The sequence below is a fragment of the Hemitrygon akajei genome, unplaced genomic scaffold, assembly GCF_048418815.1.
Source record: "Hemitrygon akajei unplaced genomic scaffold, sHemAka1.3 Scf000105, whole genome shotgun sequence".
Lineage (NCBI taxonomy): Eukaryota > Metazoa > Chordata > Chondrichthyes > Myliobatiformes > Dasyatidae > Hemitrygon > Hemitrygon akajei.
Genome location: NW_027331991.1, coordinates 2,385,117 through 2,406,005, shown reverse-complemented (window position 1 = coordinate 2,406,005; position 20,889 = coordinate 2,385,117). Strand labels below are relative to the sequence as shown.

Sequence of the window (20,889 nt, the reverse complement as noted above, 5' to 3'; positions counted from 1 at the left end):
AGGCAGCCGCCTTTGCATAACTCCCCGAAGGCCTGTGACTCCCTGGAGACCGGTCCGGCATGTTGCTTCTATGTCCGAGTCGAGAATGATATGCCGGTGCTGGTTATAAAGTCCTGGAGCGAGTTGAGTAACCGGCCGTAAAAGTTTGTACTCGACAGTCCCTTGCTGGCTCAGTGCCAGAAATTCCAACGCCAGGAAAGGCTCCGTTAGTCCTGCAGAACTTCCAGGCCGTGAGAGATCGAGACGTCTCAAACGATGCTTCGGCTATGACACCGAACGAGGGTCACGACGGTAAAGATGGAAGGAGGTTGTCCCGATGTCAGTGTGGGAACAACGGCGTTTGTCTCCGGTTTTTGGAGCGACCCGGCTTCCTGGCAAGCTGACAGCGGCCACAGCAGGGTGCTACGCAATTCGCAGCCGTCAACGAACACGGTCCAACCTGGCAGAAAAACTCCAAGCGAAGCTTCCACACTAAACCAGCCGGTCACATAGATGTCCAAGAGACGTTTCGAACCACCTCCAAAGTATCCACTGAACTTAAAACAGCAGTTTTTCCTCGATTTCTCCCAGCTCATTCAGAACAGCTCAACGCTGTGTCTGACTCCAGGAGTGTGTGATGGGACAGTGTGGAGGGAGCTTCACTCTGTCTGATCCCGGGAGTGTGTGTTGGGATGGTGTAGAGGGAGATTCACTCTATGTCTAACCCCAGGAGACACCCCGTGCTGATGCCAGTTTTCCATCCCCCATCCCTTTCGTACTCAGGCCCTCTGCACTGTGGCAGGAGGGGGTCAACGACAATTTAGCTGATATATCTCATTCTACACCCGTCTGCGGCGGCCAGTTAGCCACGATGCGGGTTGGGTAGAGATGAGATCCTGGTCACCCAGACTCTGCCAGTCCGACCTCCCTCAGCCTGGAGCTGAGACGCTACTGTGTCAGTGTGAGGAGCTCCGACCCACTGTTGCAGTGCACAGGGTGCGGGGGGCAGCAGAAACCTCAAATAAAACTCGAGTCCGGCACCAGGATAGGAAGTTACAGCCGTTTATTGATTTCATCATGACAAATGTAAATTAAACAATGTGTGAGCTGCTGACGTGCGGGAATAAATAAGCGGCTCCCGACTCACTCACAGTCACACACAATTAACTGACCGGCGACAACGAGTGACCGGGTGAATAATCAGTCCCGTTTCTCACTGTCACTCTGCATCGGGGAACCGATGATTATAAAATCACACTTCAGGTCCGTGTCCGGGATCGCTGCAGATCCAGGGTCACTGCCGAGGGATTTGTCCATTTAACATCATTATATCGGCCAGGCTGCCGAATGCACCGTCCTCAGCAAAGGGAGCAAAAGGATTCTCTCCCGGGATCACCCACCCCGGGACACCGGTGTCCCAGACTGAGCCCCGGACCCCGGGCTCCTCCTGTCTGTGTAATTCCCCAGGGTTTCACGTGGGAGTCTCGAACCCGCACTCTGATTGATAGATAGATAGATAGATAGATAGATAGATAGATAGATAGATAGATAGATACTTTATTCATCCCCATGGGGAAATTCAACCTTTTTTCCAATGTCCCATACACTTGTTGTAGCAAAAACTAATTACATACTCAGTAAAAATATGATATGCATCTAAATCACTAACTCAAAAAGCATTAATAGTAGCTTTAAAAAAAAGTTCTTAAGTCCTGGCGGTTGAATTGTAAAGCCTAATGGCATTGGGGAGTATTGACCTCTTCATCCTGTCTGAGGAGCATTGCATCGATAGTAACCTGTCGCTGAAACTGCTTCTCTGTCTCTGGATGGTGCTATGTAGAGGATGTTCAGGGTTAATACATCACTGCTGACCACTTCCGATGTTACAGGGCAAGAAGCTGAAGCCGTTAGAACCATTGGGAATGAAACCTGGTCGGAGACCGTTAAAGGTAAGGGCGGGAGTTAAAGGGGACGGCGGCGAATTGGACGAAATGTCCCCATCCTGCGAACGGGTATGTTCACACATTCAGATGTTCACCGGATCAGATGTTCAAACGACACGGCCACTCTCAGTCCCGTTCTGGTTTTCTGCAGAGGTCTCAGTTCCTTCTCCCGAGCCTCACTGAACCGATTATACCGCAGCCTGAAACAAAGGGAAGAATATAGATGAAATAAACCAGATTACACAACAGTGTCAGTAACAGGGGACCGGGGTTAATGTTTCAACAACACTCACAGACAAATATCACCAGAAAACCCGCGGATCCGCTGATATTTTATCACAATGAACATTAACAGACACACTCACTCGATCCGCTCTAGACTTGGAAGGGTCAGTATGAGGCGGCGGAGAGCGAGGGCAGATCGGTCTGTGAGCGAGTTTACTCCCAGGCCCAACTCCGTCAGTGATGGCTTTGAAATGAGAGTGGAGACAAGATCCCTGGCACCAGAATCTGTGAGACCGACCTTCCCCAGCCTGGAGATGAGAGAGAGGGTGAAGGACGCAGAGACAGGAAACGGTACAAATCCCCAGTGTTTATCAGTAACACAATTACTGATCACATTAATGTTCAGTGTCAGACACCCAGTGACTGTAAACACAATCTCCTACAGTATGGTACTTACCACAGTTTCTGTATTTTACACAAAGGGTTCCTCAGAGCCGCAGACACCCGTTTCACTCCTGAATCTCCCAGTTTATTATAACTCAGGTTCAGCTCCATCAGTGATGGGTTTGTACTAAGAGCGGAGGCGAGATCCTCGGCACCAGAATCTGTGAGACCGACATCCCACAGCCTGGAGATGAGAGAGAGTGAGGGTGAAGGACACAGAGAGACAGGAGACGGTACAAATCCCCAGTGTTTATCAGTAACACAATTACTGATCACATTAATGTTCAGTGTCAGACACCCAGTGACTGTAAACACAATCTCCCACAGTCTGGTACTTACTCCAGTTTCTGTATTTTACACTCCGGGTTCCTCAGAGCCTCAGACAGCAGTTTCACTCCTGAATCTCCCAGGTCATTCCTCCCAAGGCTAAACACAAACAGACAAATTGATGAAAAAAGTGATTCAAACTACGGGTCTGAGAGAATTTCTCTCACTGGGATATTTCAGGAAACTTTAATCCCTACAGTAAATCATTGATTGGAGTTCCCATCACTGTCAATGTCCCTCACCGACCAGCTCCAGGGTAACACCGAATGTCAGTAATTTAGTCTGTCAGTGTGACCCTGTAAACTCCACATATTCTGTCTCATTCCCCGATGGTTAGAAAAGTGTTCCTGATGTGAGGGGGTCGGAAAGGTGGGAGAATGTCCCACAGTAGATGGGAAATGGCTCTACTCGAAGAAAAGGATTGAAAGAGAGATCAGACAGGAGAAGGGTAATGGGTAAGAGAAATCCAACAGGAAGAAGGAGGATGGGGAAGAGTGATCTCACACGATGAAGGGGAATGGTATTTATCACAATTCTTTACAATCTGATTTACTACAGTTTTAGCCAAATCCCTTTACATTGAAATAACACAATGGAACAGTGTCACTGTTCAGAGTGACAGATAAATCAAGTTACTTCAACTCCTGGCACTTGTGCAGCCCGGGTCCCAGCCGCTGGATTCCTTCACACTGAATGTGGCAGTTCCACAGGTCGAGGTGTTTTATTGTATCACAGAGTCTGATGACATGAGACAGGACCGCGCAGTCAATCAGGGTCAGTGTCATTGCACTGAATGAAAGTGTTTCCACAGATCCCAGTGCGGCCTGGGCCAGTCCACGATTCTGAGACTCAAACAGGTAGTGTAATGTGTTCAGGAGGCTCCTTTTACCAGCTTCACTCTCCGTGTTTCCACTCTGGCGTTTAACCTCCTCCTTCACCCAGTCAATCACCCGGCAGATTGTTTCATGAGGAAATGGACCCAGAAACTCCTCCAGGCCCCGAGCTGTCATTGGGGAGGAGAGACCAGCAACAAAACGGAGAAATACCTCAAATCGCCCATCTTCCGTGTTGTGGGCTCCAGTGAGGAATTTCAGGATATCCCCGGGATGTGGAGTCAGGAATTGTGCGACTGCAGCTACAAACTCTTGGATGGTGAGGTGTGGGAATGTGTACACCACGCTCCGGGCAGAATCCTCTCTCTCTAAAAGCTCCATCAGAAACCCGGACAGGAACTGGGAAGGCTGCAGATTGTACTTGATCAAATCTCCATCTGTAAACACAATCCTCCTCTCAGACACTCCTCTGAAGGCCATCTGACCAACCTTGAGTAACACATCATGGGGGTTCTCAATCTCACGGCCGTGGTTTTTCAGGATGTTGTACATATAGTAGGAGTACAGTTGGGTGATGGTCTTGGGAACTCGCTGCGGGTCCCTGACTCTTTGTGTGAAGAAGGGGCCCAGTGCCAAAGCGAGGATCCAGCAGTAGGAGGGGTTGAAGCTCATAGTGTACAGGATCTCGTTCTCCTCCACGTGTTTGAAAACAGCTGCTGCCACTGTCTGATCTTCAAAATGCCTGAAGAAATATTCTTTCCGTTCCTCACCATCAAATCCCATGTTTTCTGCCCAGATACCAATCTCTGCCTTTTCCAATAAATGTAACGCAGTTGGACGGGTGGTCACCAGCACTGAACACCCTGGGAGCAGCTTGCCCTGGATTAAACTGTACACAATGTCAGACACTTCACACCACCACTCGGGATCTGGGCACTGGTGCTTGGGTTCTGTATCTCTCCGACTGTCAGCAAAATCGATTCTGTGTTTGAATTCATCCAAACCATCTAATATAAACAGCAATCCCTCTGGGTTCTTCCAGACCTCTCTCAGGATATTCCCAAAGTAAGGATATTGATCCAGAATCAGTTCCCTCAGGTTTATTCTGTTGTTAATGGAGTTTAAATCCCGAAATTTGAAACTAAAGACAAACTGGAATTGTTGGTATATTTTCCCCGTGGCCCAGTCATAAACAATCTTTTGAACCATTGTTGTTTTCCCGATCCCGGGGACTCCGGCCATTGCTGCCGAACTCCCAGATATGGAGTAACTTTGGGAAAATCTGCTCTGGAACAACTGATCAGTCCGGATTTTCTCCAGCTCTCCGCGGAGATGCTTCTCTCTCCACTCCTCGTGGTCTCTGCCTCTTGCCAGCAGCTCGTCTTCCAGCAGTCTCCGATCTCGAACAGTAGAAATGACCGTGAGCTCAGCGTATCGATCAACCAGCTGGAAAACCTTCACCTTCTCCCTCATCAGGATCGTGTTCACTCTCAGTGTTTCAGTTTGTGTCCGCAGAGTCTCCTTGTGTTTCTGTTGAACATCTTCCATGGGAACAGACAGTGAACAAACTGTTAGATGCCTCAAATCAGAAATCAGTATCTAAGCACACAAGAGTTAGCTCAAAGCTATTGCATTAATTGGATTCATCAATGGATGTTCGTGCAGTGAAGTAAATTTCATTAACAGACCCCGAACTAGACAGAAAGGCCTGGTTTAGATAAATACCTGATCATCATATATCCACTTTAATTCTGCTGTGAAAGTGAGTATTTCCCTGGTATTTTACCGAACCCCAACTGTCCGGTATTGGACACCCTCTCACTATTGTCACAGCTGTCATTGTTTTTGTGGGAGAACTTTGAAAGATAGAGGAAAGTGTATTGGGCGTTCTGTCAAAGGAACAAGTTGGGGAATCACAGCTCCTTCTACACAGTCACTGATTCAAAATACAAAAAAAAAAAATAGCTTTGTGTATCAGCATTTGCGCTGTGAGGGTGCGACTGCAGGAGAAAATGTCAATCTCCCTGTTCAAGAGATTGAGACAGTCAGCTTTTTGATACAAAACGCAGACAATTCACCCACTCCCCAGGCGTCCTTCATCACAGACGCTGCTCACCTCACTGAGTTCCTGCAGCAAATGGCTTAAGACGGCAGATCCGCAGTCTCGTGTCTCTTAAAGAGTATGCGTTGCAAATACTCAACAGATTCAAGATTCAAGATACACGTTACACAAGTGTAATAGTGAAGCAAATAATTGTTATTCCGGATCTGATGTAGCACAAAAAAACTCAGATAAAGAAAACAATGACAAACACAATAAATATAAATACATAAGATACAGGAGTCACTCTGACCTCAGGTGGTTCTGACTGTAAATTTTCAAACCGTGCTGGTGGTGAGGTGGGGGTTGTTAGTTGTGGAGGGGTGGCTTAGTCATTGGAGGTGTTGATCAGTCTTACTGCATGAGGAAAGTAACTAATTTTGAGTCTGGTGGTCCTGCTGTGGATGCTATGTAGCCTCCTCCCTCATGGGAGAGGGGCAAACAGCCCATAGGCAGGATAGGTGGGTTCCTTCCTGATGCTGCTGGCCGTTTTCCGGTGCCTTTCTGTATATACGTCCCTGATGGAAGGTGGGCTGGGGGTGCCGATGATGCATTGGGCAGTTTTGACAACCCGTTGTAGAGCCTTCCAATCCGCCACAGTTATGTAGCTTGTTGGCCTGCCCTCTGCAGCACAGCTGTAGAAGGACGGGAGTGTAGATGTGAGTACAGGTCAGACAACGTCTGTGGAAAGGAGAGAAAGGCGAGATGCTACTGGTCTGTGACTTTAAATGCAAGTTTGAAAACCATGCTGATTACCGGTCGGGTGGTGAAAAAGGGAGGAGAAACAGAGGGAATTCGGTAGAAGGTGGCACAGGACCTGCACAGTACACAGAACAGCACAGGAATAGGCCCTTCGGCCCACAACGTTGGTGCCAAAATGATGCCACATTAAACACATCCCGCCTACCTCCGGTAGTAATCATTTCCCCCATTCCCTGAATGTCAACATGCATCTCCACCCCGGCAGCATATTGCAGGCACACATCATTCTGTGTAAAAGCAAATGCATGGTTCATCTTTCCCCCATCTCGCTCCAAATGAATAACCTCTATTATCTGATATCTCTACTCCAGAAAGCCTCTGACTATCTTCACCTCTCAATTTTATAATACAACACATTGCCTCCCTACAACCCTTTACACTTTATATAAAAGAATCCAAGTTTGCCTCCTTGAAGTTTATGCTCTCTAATCTAGGATGTGAGTGGCGTTTCTCTTCAGCAGCTACTGAGGTCCTCACATCTTTTCTGTAATGGGGGACAGATTTGCATGAATACTCCAAGTGCAGTCAAACCTAAGTTTTATACAGCTGTGGCAAATATGATTTACATTCAGGGAGCTATGGACATGGACAACAAGACGCCTCTGGACTTTATACTTCCTCCATGCATTTGATCTGCATTGCAACAACTCACACTTCTCTGGATTAAACTCCATCTGATATTTCTCTCACTCTAACCCTTTGCCATTCCATCTGTCTTCTCCCAATTTAACTTTCCCACACTCTATAATCGCATGATTTGTGGATCTCTCCTTATTCATACACATCTGAGAACAAGAGTTGTGTTCACTTTTCCCAAAGGCTCTCCCACTGAAACCCGAGCATCTTGCAGGCATACATCCCAATACCACCTGCAGTATGTCCTCTCCTCTAATTCGGAGATTACACACATTATTCCCAGAACACATCCCACCATCAGCGGTTCCTAAAATATTCTTGCAGTAAGGGAACACGGGACAAAGAATGAAAGGTCATCAGCAACACAGGGGAAGTTATAATTACCCACTACAACAAACTTACTGCTTTTGTACCTTTCCAGAATTTGCTGACATATCAGTTCCTGTATCTCCAGATAACTACTGGGGAATGTTCAGCAAAAACCCATCAGTGATTGTATCTCTCCCCATATTGCCTCAGAGCTTAAACTCCCCAGTATGTCCTCTGAGTGCAGCTGCGAAATTCCGCAGATCAGCAAATAAACCTCTCCAACTGTACTATCTCCTCTCTCAAATCTGAAATTTCGGAACTCTGGAGTATCGATCTGCCAATTTTGTTGCTCAATCAAGTCTTCACAAAGACCACAACATCACACGTCCATGTGCTGATCCCCTCTTAACGTACAATAACCTGACTCGCAACACTCTCTGCACTGACCCAACCACTTCAGACCGGACCATCCCATCATGTTCATTTACCCGGCCCCGCCGGCCTTACAATGAGGTTTACTAGCCTAACCTGCATCTTCCTTCGACTCAGCTGGGCAGAAGATAATGTAGCTGGGCATGTGTTTGGATTTTCAGTGGGGGAGCAATCTGTACATAAAGAACATCTGTCTCAGTTATGGAAAGGGATGACGATGCCCCGAGTATCGAGGTCCTGAATTAGGGGAAGGCAGATATTAATGTAAAACAGGGTTTGGATGGAGTGTGGGAAACATTTACTTGCAGCTACACTACACCAGAAGACAGATTTTTTAATGGATGTGGGACCTCACAGTATATTAGAACCCTGCCAAGTGTGCACAAGATTTCACAGAGTTTGAAGAGCCTGTCAGGGCGTGTGGGGTCTCATAGTTTGTCAGGACACTGTCAGAGTGTGTCGGGTCTCACAGTGTGTCAGGACCCTACCAGGGGTGTGTGGGGTCCGCCAGCGTATCAGGGCCTTGTCTGGGGATGCATCGCATGTGAAAGTTTACAGGATTCTGCCAGCAGTGGGTGGGGTCACACAGTGTGTCAGGACCCGGAAAAAGAGTACAGGGAATTAGTAAGGAAGGAAGCTGAGAGGCAGGACCACAAGGGTAGTTATCTTGAGATTGTTGCCTGTGCCACTTGAGAGTCAGGACAGAAAGACAATGAGGTGGCAGATATATGTGTGGCTGAAGAACTGGAGCTGGGAGCAAGGATTCAGATTTTGGATAATTGGGACCTCTTCTGTGGCAGTGGGACCTGTATAAAAGGACAGGTTGTACTCGAATCCAGGAGTTGACAATATTCTTGCGGGCAGATTTACTCGAGCTGTCGAGAGCGGTTTAAACTAACATGGCAGGAGGATGGGAACCAGTATGATAGAGCTGAGGATGAATCAGCAAGTTTACAAGTAGATGATGGCTGTAACATGAAGGTAAGGTAGGACTAGCCTATGACTGGGTGCAAAAGAGGACAGAGCAAAGAGTTAAATTGACCCATAGATCAAAATTCAAAAGGAGAGAAAATGCAGGACTGAATGGCTTTATTTAAATGTGGGTAACATTTGGGAAAAGGTGGATAAATTTTGGTGGAATTAGAGATTGGTCCATATGAGATTGTGGGCATCACTTAGTCGTGTCTGAAAGACCATATTTGGGATCTTAACATCAAAACATAGACTTCTAATAAAAAGGACAGGCAGGAAGGCACATGTGGTGATGTGGCTCTGTTGGTAAGAGATGGAATTAGATCTTTAGAAAGAGATGACATAGGGTCACAGAATTTTGAATTTTTGTGGGTGGAGTTAAGAAATTGCAATGGTTAAAAAAACCATTATGGGATTTATATATAAGCCTCCAAATATAGATGGTATTTGAGCTATGCCTAGCTACACAGTCATGTATATACAGAGAGTAGAGCAGTGAGCTAAGCACACACTTCTGGGTTGATTGTCAGAGAGAAGGACATGTTATCACCAATCTACACAGATTGTGGTCTTCCAGTTAGGAAGTCGAGGATCCAATGTACAGTGGGAGGGGGTGGCGTTAAAGAGGCCCAGGTTCTGTAACTTCTCTGTTAGGATTGTGGGTAGGATGGTATTAAAAGCGGAGCTGTAGTTGATGAACAGCATCGTGACGCAGGTGTATGTGTTGTCTAGGTGGTCTAAAGCTGTGTGAAGAGCCATTAAGATTGCCTCTAACCATTGACCTATTGTGGCGATAGGCAAATTGCAGTGGGTCCAGGTCCTTGCTGAGGCAGAAGATCAATCTAGCCATGACCAACCTCTCAAAAAATTTCATCACTGTCTATCCCACATTATTCTTTGGGCTCCTTACCTTAGAAAGGTCTTGCTGAAACTGAAGATGTTTCAAAGGAGGTTCACAAAATTGATTCTAAGATTGAATGGTTTGTCATATGAAAAGCATTTGATGGCTCTGTGCCTGTATTCACTGGAATTCAGAAGAATGAGGGGTGACCTCATTGAAAGCTATCGACTGGGGAAAGGCCAAGATAGAGTGGATATGGAGAGGATGTTTCCTACGGTGGGGGAGTCAAAGACCAGATGTCAGAGCCTCAGAATAGAGGCGCATTCTTTTAGGACAGAGATGAGGAGGAGATTCTTTAGCCAGAAGGGGGTGAAACTGTGGAAGTCTTTGCCACAGGCGGCTGTAGAGGACAAGCCTTTATGTATATTTAAGGCAAAAGTTGATAGATTCCTGATTAGTCAGGGCATGAAGGGATACGTGGGGGGGCGGGGTGGGGGAGAAGGCAGGAGATTGGGGCAGAGAGGTAAATTGCATCAGCCATGATTGAAAGGTGGAGCAGACTTGATAGGCCAAATGGCCTAATTCTGCTCCGGTGTCTTCTGGTCTAAGGTGGTAAGAGAAGGCCATTTCCCCAGGGTAGCAATGGCCAGTGCAACCGAGGGCTGAGGTGATTGATGGAAAATATGGGTGGGGAGGGGTTAGTTTTATTTTTACACAGAGTGGCGGATGCGTGGAACGGTCTGCCACAGTTGGTTGTAGAGCCGGGGTGTGTGGGCCAATTGGCATTGGTGCCTGGCACAAAAATTTTTGGGAACCCCTGTGCCAGGTTCGAGGCCCATAACATTCAGGTCATTGAAGAGACTCTCAGATAGGCACCTGGACGTTTGGAAAATGAAGGACTGTCTGGGAGGGAAGGGTTAGACTGGAGTATGTTCAAGCAGCCTGTGCGGTTCTCTGCTCTAAGTCTCTTCCCCCGAATCCTTAAGGCTGTGACCCTTAGTTCTGCTCTCACTTGCCAGTGGACCTTTGCACTCGCGACTTCTTTCATAACTTTGCATGGCAGGAGGACGGGAGGCGGAATGATAAAGCTGACGATGAGCTAGCAGGCTTATAAGTAGATGATGGATGCAAAGGAGGGCAAGCCAATGATTGGGTACAAATGCAGACAGAGCCAAGAATTGTACCTCAAGAGGCAAAATTCAAAAGGGCGAAGAATGCAGGACTGAAGTTCTGTATTTAAATTGCCGTGGCATTCGGAATAAGTTGGGCAGACTGGTGACACTATTACAGATTGGTTGATGTGGCCTTGTGGGCATCACTGAGTCATGGCTGAAAGTTTCATGGGAGCTTAATATCAAAGCACATGCCTTGTATCGAAAAGACAGGCACTAAGACATTGACGGTGGTGTGGTTCTGCTGCTACGAAATAGAATTACATCTTTAGAAAGAGGTGACAGAGAGTCAGAGAATGTCGTATATTTATGGGTGGAGTTTAGAAACAGCAAAGGTAAAAAACACACACACACACACACACACACACACACACACACACACACACACACACACACACACACACACACACACACACACACACACACACACACACACACACACACACACACACACATTCTGGAAATCGTATATAGATTTCCAAATAGTAGCCAAGATGTGGGGTTGAGATTGCAAAGGGAGCTGGAAAAGGCAAGTTATAAGGGTGACACAATTGTAATACGGACTTCAATATGCAAGGGGTTTAGGAAAATCAGATTAGTGTCGGTGTACAAGAGAGGAAAGTTGTTGAATGCTTATGAGATAGCGTTTTTGAGCCGCTTGTGCTTGAGCCTAGTTAGGGAAAGGTTATCTCAGATCGGGTGTTGCGTAATAACCCAGATAGTTATTATTGGAGCTGAACGTAAAGGAACCTTTAAGAGGCAGTGATCATAATATGACTGAATTCATACTATATTTGAGAGGGAGAAGCATAAGTCATATGTATCTGTATCACAGTGGAATAAAGTGAATTCCAGAGGCATAAGCGAGGAGCTTGCACCAGAGGATTGGAGGGAGATACCGGCACAGATGCTAGCAGAACATAGGTAACTGGAGTTTTTGGGAATAGTTCACAAGGCGCAGGATAAATATGTCCCCCGGAGGAATAAGTTCCCGAATAACAGTGTTAGGCAACCGTGGCTGACAAAGGACGTTGAGAACTGCATAAAAGCTAAGGAAAGGGCATATAATGTCATTTACTTGCATTTTCAGAAGGCGTCCGATAAGGTGCCACAGATGGGGCTGCTTAACAAGATAAAACTGGAAGAATGAGCAAAACAGTGGCAGATGGAATACAGTGTTTGAAAATTTATCGTAATACATTTTTCGTAAAAAAAAGAAAAATGGTGCGAAATTATTATCAAAATTGGGAGAATGTTCAAACATCAAAGATGCAGAGGGACTTTGGAGTCCCCATGCAAACTTCCCAGAAGGTTAAATTACAGGTTGACTAGGATAAAGAAAGTAAATGTAACCACGATGTGTCAGGACCCTGTCAGGGGTGTGAGGGGTCTCACAGTGTGTCAGGACCCTGTCAGGGGTGTGTTGGGTCTCTCTGAGTGTCAGGACCCTGTCAGGGGTGTGTGGGATCTCACAGCGTGTCAGGACTCTGTCAGTGGTGCGTGGGGTCTCACAGCGTGTCAGGAACCTTTCAGGGGTCTGTGGGGTCTCTGTGTGTCCGGAACCTGCTGGGCGTATGTGGACTCTCTATTCAATGTATTCGGGTGAGATAGGGAGTGTAGAAAAACATTGATTGTTGAAATAGCTACTTTAGACAATATGACAGTGGTAGAAATATGTTCCTGAACAATCAGGGACTGAATACTTATTTTGTTTACAGAAATAGGTATGGGAATTTCACTGTCGTGTCTGTTCCCTCGGCAAACAGCATATTGAAAAGTGAAGAACAAGTTTGCAGGCAAATTATAGATATATACTGTAGAAATTGTAGAGGCATTCGCAGCGGAACAGTCGATTCAAAGAGAGAGAGAGCTTTGCACAGGTCATAGAGAAAAGCTTTAAACAAGGAGGTTCTCACGGGGCTCGGTGCATTAGAATACTGGGTATAACTGCGAGTCCAGGTTTGTTCTGGGTGTCAGATGTGTGATGTCCGGGAAACTTCCGGTCTCCCTGATGGCCATATTTGTGCCAGGTGCATCAAAATGCAGCTCCTTAGAGACCGACTTAGGGAACTGGAGTGGCAACTCGACCTTCGGCTTGTTAGGGAGAGTGAGGAGATGATAAACAAGAGCTACATGAGAGGTAGTCAGCCAGGCGCCACAGGAGACAGATAAGTGGGTGACCCTCAGGAGAGGGAATGGAAGGCATCAGGTTGTGGAGAGCACTGCTGTGGCTGCCACTCTTAACAATAACTACTCCATTTTGTGTGCTGTTAGGGTGGGGTGGGGGAGAACAACCTACCTCGGGGAAGCAACAGTGGCCGTGCCTCCGGCACTGCGTCTCACCCTGTGGTTCAGAAAGATAGGGAACGGAAGAGAAGGACAGTGGTAATAGGAGAATCTATAGTTAGGGGGACAGATGGGCGAATCTGTGGGTGCGAAAATTAACCAAGGATGGTAGTTTGCCCTCCAGGTGCCAGTTTTCGTGATGTTTTTGAGCACGTTTGCATATCCTGAAATGGGAGTGTGAGCAACCAGAGGTCCTGGTACATATTGGTACCAATAATATAGGTAGAAAAAGGGAGGAGGTCATGATAGCATAATACAGGGAGTTAGGAAGGAAGTTGAGAAGCAGGACCTCAAATTGTCATAATCTCAGGATTGCTGCCTGTGCCATGTGACAGTGAGTATAGGAATAGAATGAGCTGGGGGATAAAAGAGTGGCTGAAGGATTGGAGCAGGGGGCAGGGATTCGGAATTTTGGATCATTGGGACCTCTCCTAGGGCAGGTGTGACCTGCACAAAAAGGACCAGTTGAACATGAATCCGAGGGGGACGAACACCGTGTGGATAGTCAGGATTTTCCCCAGGACTGACATGGCTAGCACGAGAGGGCATAGTTTTAAGGCGCTTGGAAGTAGATATAATAGAGGGCCATGGGTAACGCCTAGGTAGTTCTAGGTAGGGACATGTTCAGCACAGCTTTGTGGGTCGAACGGCCTGCATTGTGCTGTATGTTTTCTATGTTTCTCATATCTAGGCGGGGAGCTTTGCTAATGCTATTGCAGAGTGTTTAAACTATACTTGCAGGGAATGGGAACCGAAGTGAAGAGGCAGAAGATGGGTAGATTGGAGCTTTTAGGGAGTTTGTGAGGAAGGATAGGCAGATGTAAGAGTAAAGGTGCATTCAGCCTGGTGGTTTGAGATGTGTCTATTTTAATGCAATGGGTATCATAAACAAGGCAGATAAACGTAGAGCGTGGATCAATACGTGGAACTATGACATTCTGGCCATTACAGAGACATGAATGTTTCAGGAACAGGAATAGCTGCTGAGTTTGCCCGGCTTTAGATCTTTCAAAATGAACCGAGAGGGATCAAAAGAGGTGGGGTGTGGTATTGCTAATTAGGGATAGTGACAAGGCTGCAGAAAAGGGGGACTTCATAGAGGAATGGTCTACTGATTCAGTATGAATGGAAGTCAGATACAGGAAAGGGGTAATAACTCTACTCGGTGTTGTTTTATAGACGCTTCACTGGTAACAGAGACATCAAGGCGCAGACAGAGAGGCTGATACTGCCACTGTAAAAACAAAACAGGGTTGCTGTAATGGGAGATTTTAACTTTCCTAATATTGATTAGTATCTCCTTAGCGCAAGGGTGGAGTTTGTTAGGTGCCTTCAGAAAGGTTTCCGGACACAATATGCCAATTACAGAAAAGGCTGCAATTGATCTGGTATTGGGAAATGGACCTGGTCAGGTGTCAAATCTCTCAGTGGGAGAGCATTTTGAAGGTAGTGACCACACTGTATTTCCTTCACCATACCGCTGGAGAGGGACAGGGGCAGACAATTAGGGAAAACATTTACTTGGGGTCGGGGAGATATGATGCTACTAGGCAGGAACTTAGAGGCATAAATTGGAAGCAAAAGTTCTCAGGGGAGTGCATGGCAGAAATGTGACTAATTTTCAGGGAGTATTTGCATAGAGTTCTTCATATATATGTTCCATTGAGGCAGGGAAAGGTTGGTAGAATTAAAGAACCATGGTGTACAAATATGTAGAAAATCTAGTTGAGAAGAAAAGAAAAGCGTATGAAAGCTTCAGGAAACTAGGTACTGTTAGAGCTCTAGAAAATTACAAGCTTGCAAGGAAGCGGCTTAAGAAGGAAATTAGGGGAGCGAGAAGTCGCTATGAGAAAGCCTTAGCAAGATTAAGAAAAACAAAAAGGTATTCTACAAGTATGTGAAGAGTAAGAGGACGAGCCGCGTGAGAATAGGACCAATCAGGTGTGATAGTAGAAATGTATGCATGGAGTCGGAGCAGGTAGGGAGGTACTTTAAGAATACTTTGCTTGAGTATTCACCAGGGAAAAAGACCTCGACAACTGTCAGGATGACCTACAGGGGACGGGATGAGATATACTCCAGGCTACTGAGGGAGGAGATTGTTGAGCCTCTTGCGATGATCTTTGGATCATCAATAGGGACAGGAGAAGTGCCAGAGGATTAGAGGGTTGCAAATGTGTTTCTATTTTTCAAGAAGGGGAGTAGAGATAACTCAGGAAATTATAGACCAGTGAGTCTGACTTCAGTGGTGGGCAAATTGTTGAAGAAAATCCTGATAGGCAGGATTTATGAGCATTTGGAGAGACATAATCTGATTAGGGATAGTCAGCATGGCAGATAGGCAGCTCGTGCATTACGGACCTGATTAAATTATTTGAGGATGTAACAAAACATATTGATGAAGGTAGAACAGTGGATGTAGTGTACATGGATTTCATGAAGGCATTTGATAAGGTTCCCCCATGCAAGGCTCCTTCAGAAGGTATGGAGGCATGGGATCCAAGGAGACCTTGCTTTGTGGATCCAGAATTGGCTTGCTTACAGAAGACAAAGAATGGTTGTAGATATTTTGTATTCTGCATGGAGGTCAGAGACCAGTGGTGTTCCGCAGAAAACTATTCTGGGACTCCCCTCCTCTTTGTAAATTTTACAAATGACCTGGATGAAGAAATAGAAGGTTGGGTTAGTAAATCTGCTGATGACACAAAGTTGGGGGAAGTTGTGGATAGTCTTGAGGATTGTCAGAGGTTATAGCGGGATATTGACAGGATGCAGAACTGAGGTGAGAAGTGGCAGCTGGACTTCCACCCAGATAAGTGTGAAGTGGTTCATTTTGCTAATTCCAATTTGAAGACAGAATATAATATTAATGATAAGACTCTTGGCAGCGTGGAGGATCTGAGAGATCGTGGGGTCCGTGTCGATAGGACACTCAAAGCTGCTGTGCGGGTTGACAGTTTATGATGTAAGAAGGCGTATGGTGTGTTGGCATTCATCAACAGTGGGATGGAATTCAAGAGCCGTGAGGTGATGTTGCAGCTATACAATACTTTGATTCGACCCCACTTGGAGCAGTGTGTTTGTTCTGGTCACCTCACTACAGGAAAAATGTGGGTACTATAGAGGGAGTTCAGAGGTGATTTACAAGGATGTTGCCAGGATTGAGAATAGCTTCAGTGTACTTGGCCTTTTCTCCTTGGAGCGAAGAAGGATGAGGGGTTACCTGATAGAGGTGTATAAGGTGATAAGGGACATTGATTGCGTGGAAGGTAAGAGGCTAAAACGAGGAAGCATAGCTTTAAGGTGCTTGCAAATATGTGTCGAGGGGATGTCAGGGGTATGTTTTTCACACAAATGGTGGTGGGTTCGTGGAATGCATTGCCGGTGGCAGTGTTCGAAGCAGATAGAATGGGGTCTTTAAAGAGTCACTTAGATAGGTACATGGAGCTTAGAAAAACAGAGGGCTGTGTGCTAGGGAAATTCTAGGCAGTTACTAGAGTAGGTTACATGGTTGGCACAACAATTTAGGCTGAATGGCCTGGAATATGCTGTAGATTTCTATCTTCTATTTTGAACAGTGAAATATCTTTACTTCTTTAGTCTGTACAGGGTCCATGATTTAAATGCCGCTTTTCTACACTCCCATAGACCCTTTGTCCATCTCCTGAGTAAATAGAGATGGAACAATAGTTAAGAATTAAGATATCCTCCATCTGCTTTGGTTCCACACGTGGATTGCCATTCCGATCTTCCAGAGGACTAACTTTGTGCACTGAGGATATTTTAGGCAATTTCCAGAGTAGGTTACATGGTCAGCATAACATAATTGGCCGAAAACCATGGTGTAGGTAAACTGAGGAACTTTATTGTCTGAATGTGGACTGGAAAAACATTAGCAGATGTCACGGGGATGTGAGCAGTTCGAAAATTTCCTGATTCACCCATACGCAAATTAATATCTTTGGAATTTGAACTTGAAATGAGAGCGGGTGGTACAGGGTTATAGTGACACGGTGGTCAGCAGCACAGGAGCGCCACAGGGAACCGTACTCTCTCCGGTCCTGTTCACCCTGTACACATCAGACTTCCAATATAACTCGGAGTCCTGCCATGTGCAGAAGTTCGCTGATGACACGGCCATAGTGGGGTGTGTCAGGAATGGACAGGAGGAGGAGTATAGGAAACTGATACAGGACTTTGTGATATGGTGCAACTCAAACTACATGCGTCTCAATATCACCAAGACCAAGGAGATGGTGGTGGACTTTAGGAGATCTAGGCCTCATATGGAGCCAGTGATCATTAATGGAGAATGTGTGGAGCAGGTTAAGACCTACAAGTATCTGGGAGTACAGTTAGACGAGAAGCTAGACTGGACTGCCAACACAGATGCCTTGTGCAGGAAGGCACAGAGTCGACTGTACTTCCTTAGAAGGTTGGTGTCATTCAATGTCTGCAGTGAGATGCTGATGATGTTCTATAGGTCAGTTGTTGAGAGCGCCCTCTTCTTTGTGGTGGCGTGTTGGGGAGGAAGCATTAAGAAGAAGGACGCCTCACGTCTTAATAAGCTGGTAAGGAAGGCGGGCTCTGTCGTGGGCAAAGTACTGGAGAGTTTAACATCGGTAGCTGAGCGAAGGGCGCTGAGTAGGCTACGGTCAATTATGGAAAACCCTGAACATCCTCTACATAGCATCATCCAGAGACAGAGAAGCAGTTTCAGCGACAGGTTACTATCGATGCAATGCTCCTCAGACAGGTTGAAGAGGTCAATACTCCCCAATGCCATTAGGCTTTACAATTCAACTGCCAGGACTTAAGAACTTTTTTTTAAAAGCTATTATTAATGCTTTTTGAGTTAGTGATTTAGATGCATATCATATTATTACTGAGTTAAGTAATGTATGTAATGAGATTTTGCTACAACAAGTGTATGGGACATTGGAAAAAATGTTGAATTTCCCCATGGGGATGAATAAAGTATCTATCTATCTATCTATCTATCTAGTCAAGATTCCTTATGCTTCTTTTCAAGAGCTTCAAATATTCAGATAAAACATGGGCTACTGTAAGATTAATAACTTTTCTTTTCCTTTCGCCCTCTCCTCTTAAATGTGGAGTTGAGTGATGAAACTCGCTCTGCAATTGTTCAGCCTAACAATCTCGTGAGCCCATGCACTACCCCGGGCTCCATTTTCACAGACATGATGTGCTTATGGATGCACTGAACTCCGCATCCAGTTGGTCACAGTTTAACTAATTGCAATATTATTTATAGATATTTTCAGTCCTTTGTACCTTCCCTGCCGCAAACTCACAACCCTTGGTTTCTTTGTCCTAATTCCCATCTCTTACCCTTCCACAATGTCCATCACACAACACTGGCACACATGAATTTCAGCTTCTGCGAATGGAACTGAAGATTCTGTCCCCAATTTTACCTTCACTAACACTGTCTCCTAATGTACTTCCCAGGATTATTGAGTTGGGAATTAAAAAGATATTTCACCTTCACTAACACTGTCTCCTAATGTACTTCCCAGGATTATTGAGTTGGGAATTAAAAAGATATATGTAACAGTTTTGGCACAATGGGAGTGCAGATGTGAACAGAGTGGGGTTCATTTGCTGATTTGGGGTTCAACAGACCAGTTGGGATATTAACTACTTTTCTCATTAAATGGATATTGTCATTATTACTCTGTAACAAGAAGTTTAATAGACTCCCATTTCTACAAATGATGACCTGTAGGATCTGAGGGAATTTAGAAAAGTGATTTAGGATGAGGGTTGTTCCAGCAGTTGTGTTGCTTTAGGGGAAGGATTTCACCTTTTGGAGTGAAGAAATTTCTGAGAATTTCACAACTCCCGATTGCCCTCTTCTCCAGTCTGACCTCAGTGAAGGGGTTTGTAGCTGCAAGACCCAGAGAGGTGTGATCTCTTTCAGCAACCACTCCCCCGCCCCCAAACTTTCTGCGTTGTTCCTCACACTGTCCTGTGAAAATTCCCTCCAGCAAACATTTCCGATGCGTATTAATGTGCGCTGTGTCATGGTGCCAATATTTACCTGGTCAAATCTCTATGGCTCTACGACGATATGGCCCTCCACAACATCAAACTTTGATGGAAACAGCGGTTTCTTCACTTACCTTTCAGTTCCCTGGGAATCTCCGGTACGGGTAGATGAACTGGAATACAACCTATTCGGATTAAAACAATTTCAGGAATTAAGATGTGTAAAATTATAAAGTGTGTAATGTTAGAATCCAAAATTAAATTCATATGTGAAATTATCTCACCATGTTCTTGTATTTCTTTCAATATTTTGTCAAACTTTGGGACACCAATCCGCATTTTCACAAAGGTTTCCCACATCACCCTCCGGGCGCGGGAGCCTTTCTCCATCACCAGGCTCAGGAGGAGTTTAGAACTGTCCGCCCGCTCTCCCTTATCAGCGAGATCAGAGATTTTCTGTGAAGAGTAACAGTGAACATATTGGGGAGTGACAGAGTCACAGAGAATGAGAAGTAAATGATGTGCTCTGTAACGGGATCACACTGAGCAGTCACCCGGACGGGTACTGATCCTGTCTGGACATGGACTGTACATTCTGAGTGCAGAGCACACGGAGGGACATTCGCCGTGAACCTGGTCCACCAGTCAATCAGATCCTGGCTGGTCTGTGACCGCATCATTGACGTGGCTCCAAATCCATAAATAATTCCTCACCGAATTTGACGGTGTAAAATCAGAAAATAACAATCACAGGTGAAGAAATATGACAGGGTGGTTTTTAAAACAGAATGAGCAATTGTAGAGAAGTTGCAGGAAAGATGTGATTCAGCCCCTTAATCCGTCAGTGTCCACCATGACAGCCGATTACCAGCAGAACCTGATGCCCTTCCTTTGCCTTTTCCGGTTGTTGCTTATTCTGTGATTACACATTACAAAAGATAGATAGATAGATAGATAGATAGATAGATAGATAGATAGATAGATAGATACTTTATTCATCCCCATGGGGAAATTCAACATTTTTTTCCAATGTCCCATACACTTGTTGTAGCAAAAACTCATTACATAATGGCAATATTCCCCGATATTTCACACTGTTTGCAGTTACAGATTGTAACGGAATCATCTCCACCCAGAACAGAACACACTGGAGCTCCTGTGGCACCCAAAGATGATGTCCCGGTTCTCTCTGACATCCTGCCGTCACTCTGCATGGTTTTCTGAAACTGAAACTTCCTATCATATTTCCATTTAACGTTGTAAGCCGACGCAACTGTTAGTGGCTCAAATCGCTCTAAACATTGAACAGCTACACGCCAGGTCATGGTATCTTTTCAACTCTTTCTATCAGTGGTTCAGAATCACATTTTTTTGAGATTGCATGTACAGTGTATATCTCCCAGTTGTTCATTTATCTAATTTAACATCTGATGAGTCAGAGTTCTGTGATGTGCGAAAATTCAAACCCATTCTCAGTCTCACTCACCCGATGTTCCTCTCCACTGAACTGATTCTCGGCCGTTAACGCCAGGCTCACTCCGTGCACCCCTCCTTC

The 20,889-nt window shown here is 45.6% G+C and overlaps 1 protein-coding gene across 1 annotated transcript; it reads right to left on the bottom strand.

Annotated features, from left to right (window-relative positions):
* Positions 1-1,027: 1,027 nt before the first annotated feature.
* Positions 1,028-20,889, bottom strand: LOC140723219 (NACHT, LRR and PYD domains-containing protein 3-like). Its single transcript, XM_073037822.1, has 8 exons — positions 20,821-20,889; positions 19,619-19,790; positions 19,469-19,519; positions 3,555-5,292; positions 2,931-3,017; positions 2,605-2,775; positions 2,288-2,455; positions 1,028-2,122 (listed from the first exon to the last, which is right to left on the bottom strand). The coding sequence occupies exons 2-8, from the start codon at positions 19,722-19,724 to the stop codon at positions 2,014-2,016; spliced, it is 2,430 nt and encodes an 809-aa protein (XP_072893923.1). The 5' UTR covers positions 19,725-19,790; positions 20,821-20,889; the 3' UTR covers positions 1,028-2,013.

Coding starts and splice junctions, on each gene's coding strand:
- LOC140723219 (XM_073037822.1), bottom strand. CDS start 19,724: ATGGAGAAAGGCTCCCGCGCCCGGAGGGTGATGTGGGAAACCTTTGTG. Junction 19,520..19,618: donor GAAAGAAATACAAGAACATG/GTGAGATAATTT, acceptor TAATCCGAATAG/GTTGTATTCCAGTTCATCTA. Junction 2,456..2,604: donor TGTAAAATACAGAAACTGTG/GTAAGTACCATA, acceptor TCTCATCTCCAG/GCTGGGGAAGGTCGGTCTCA.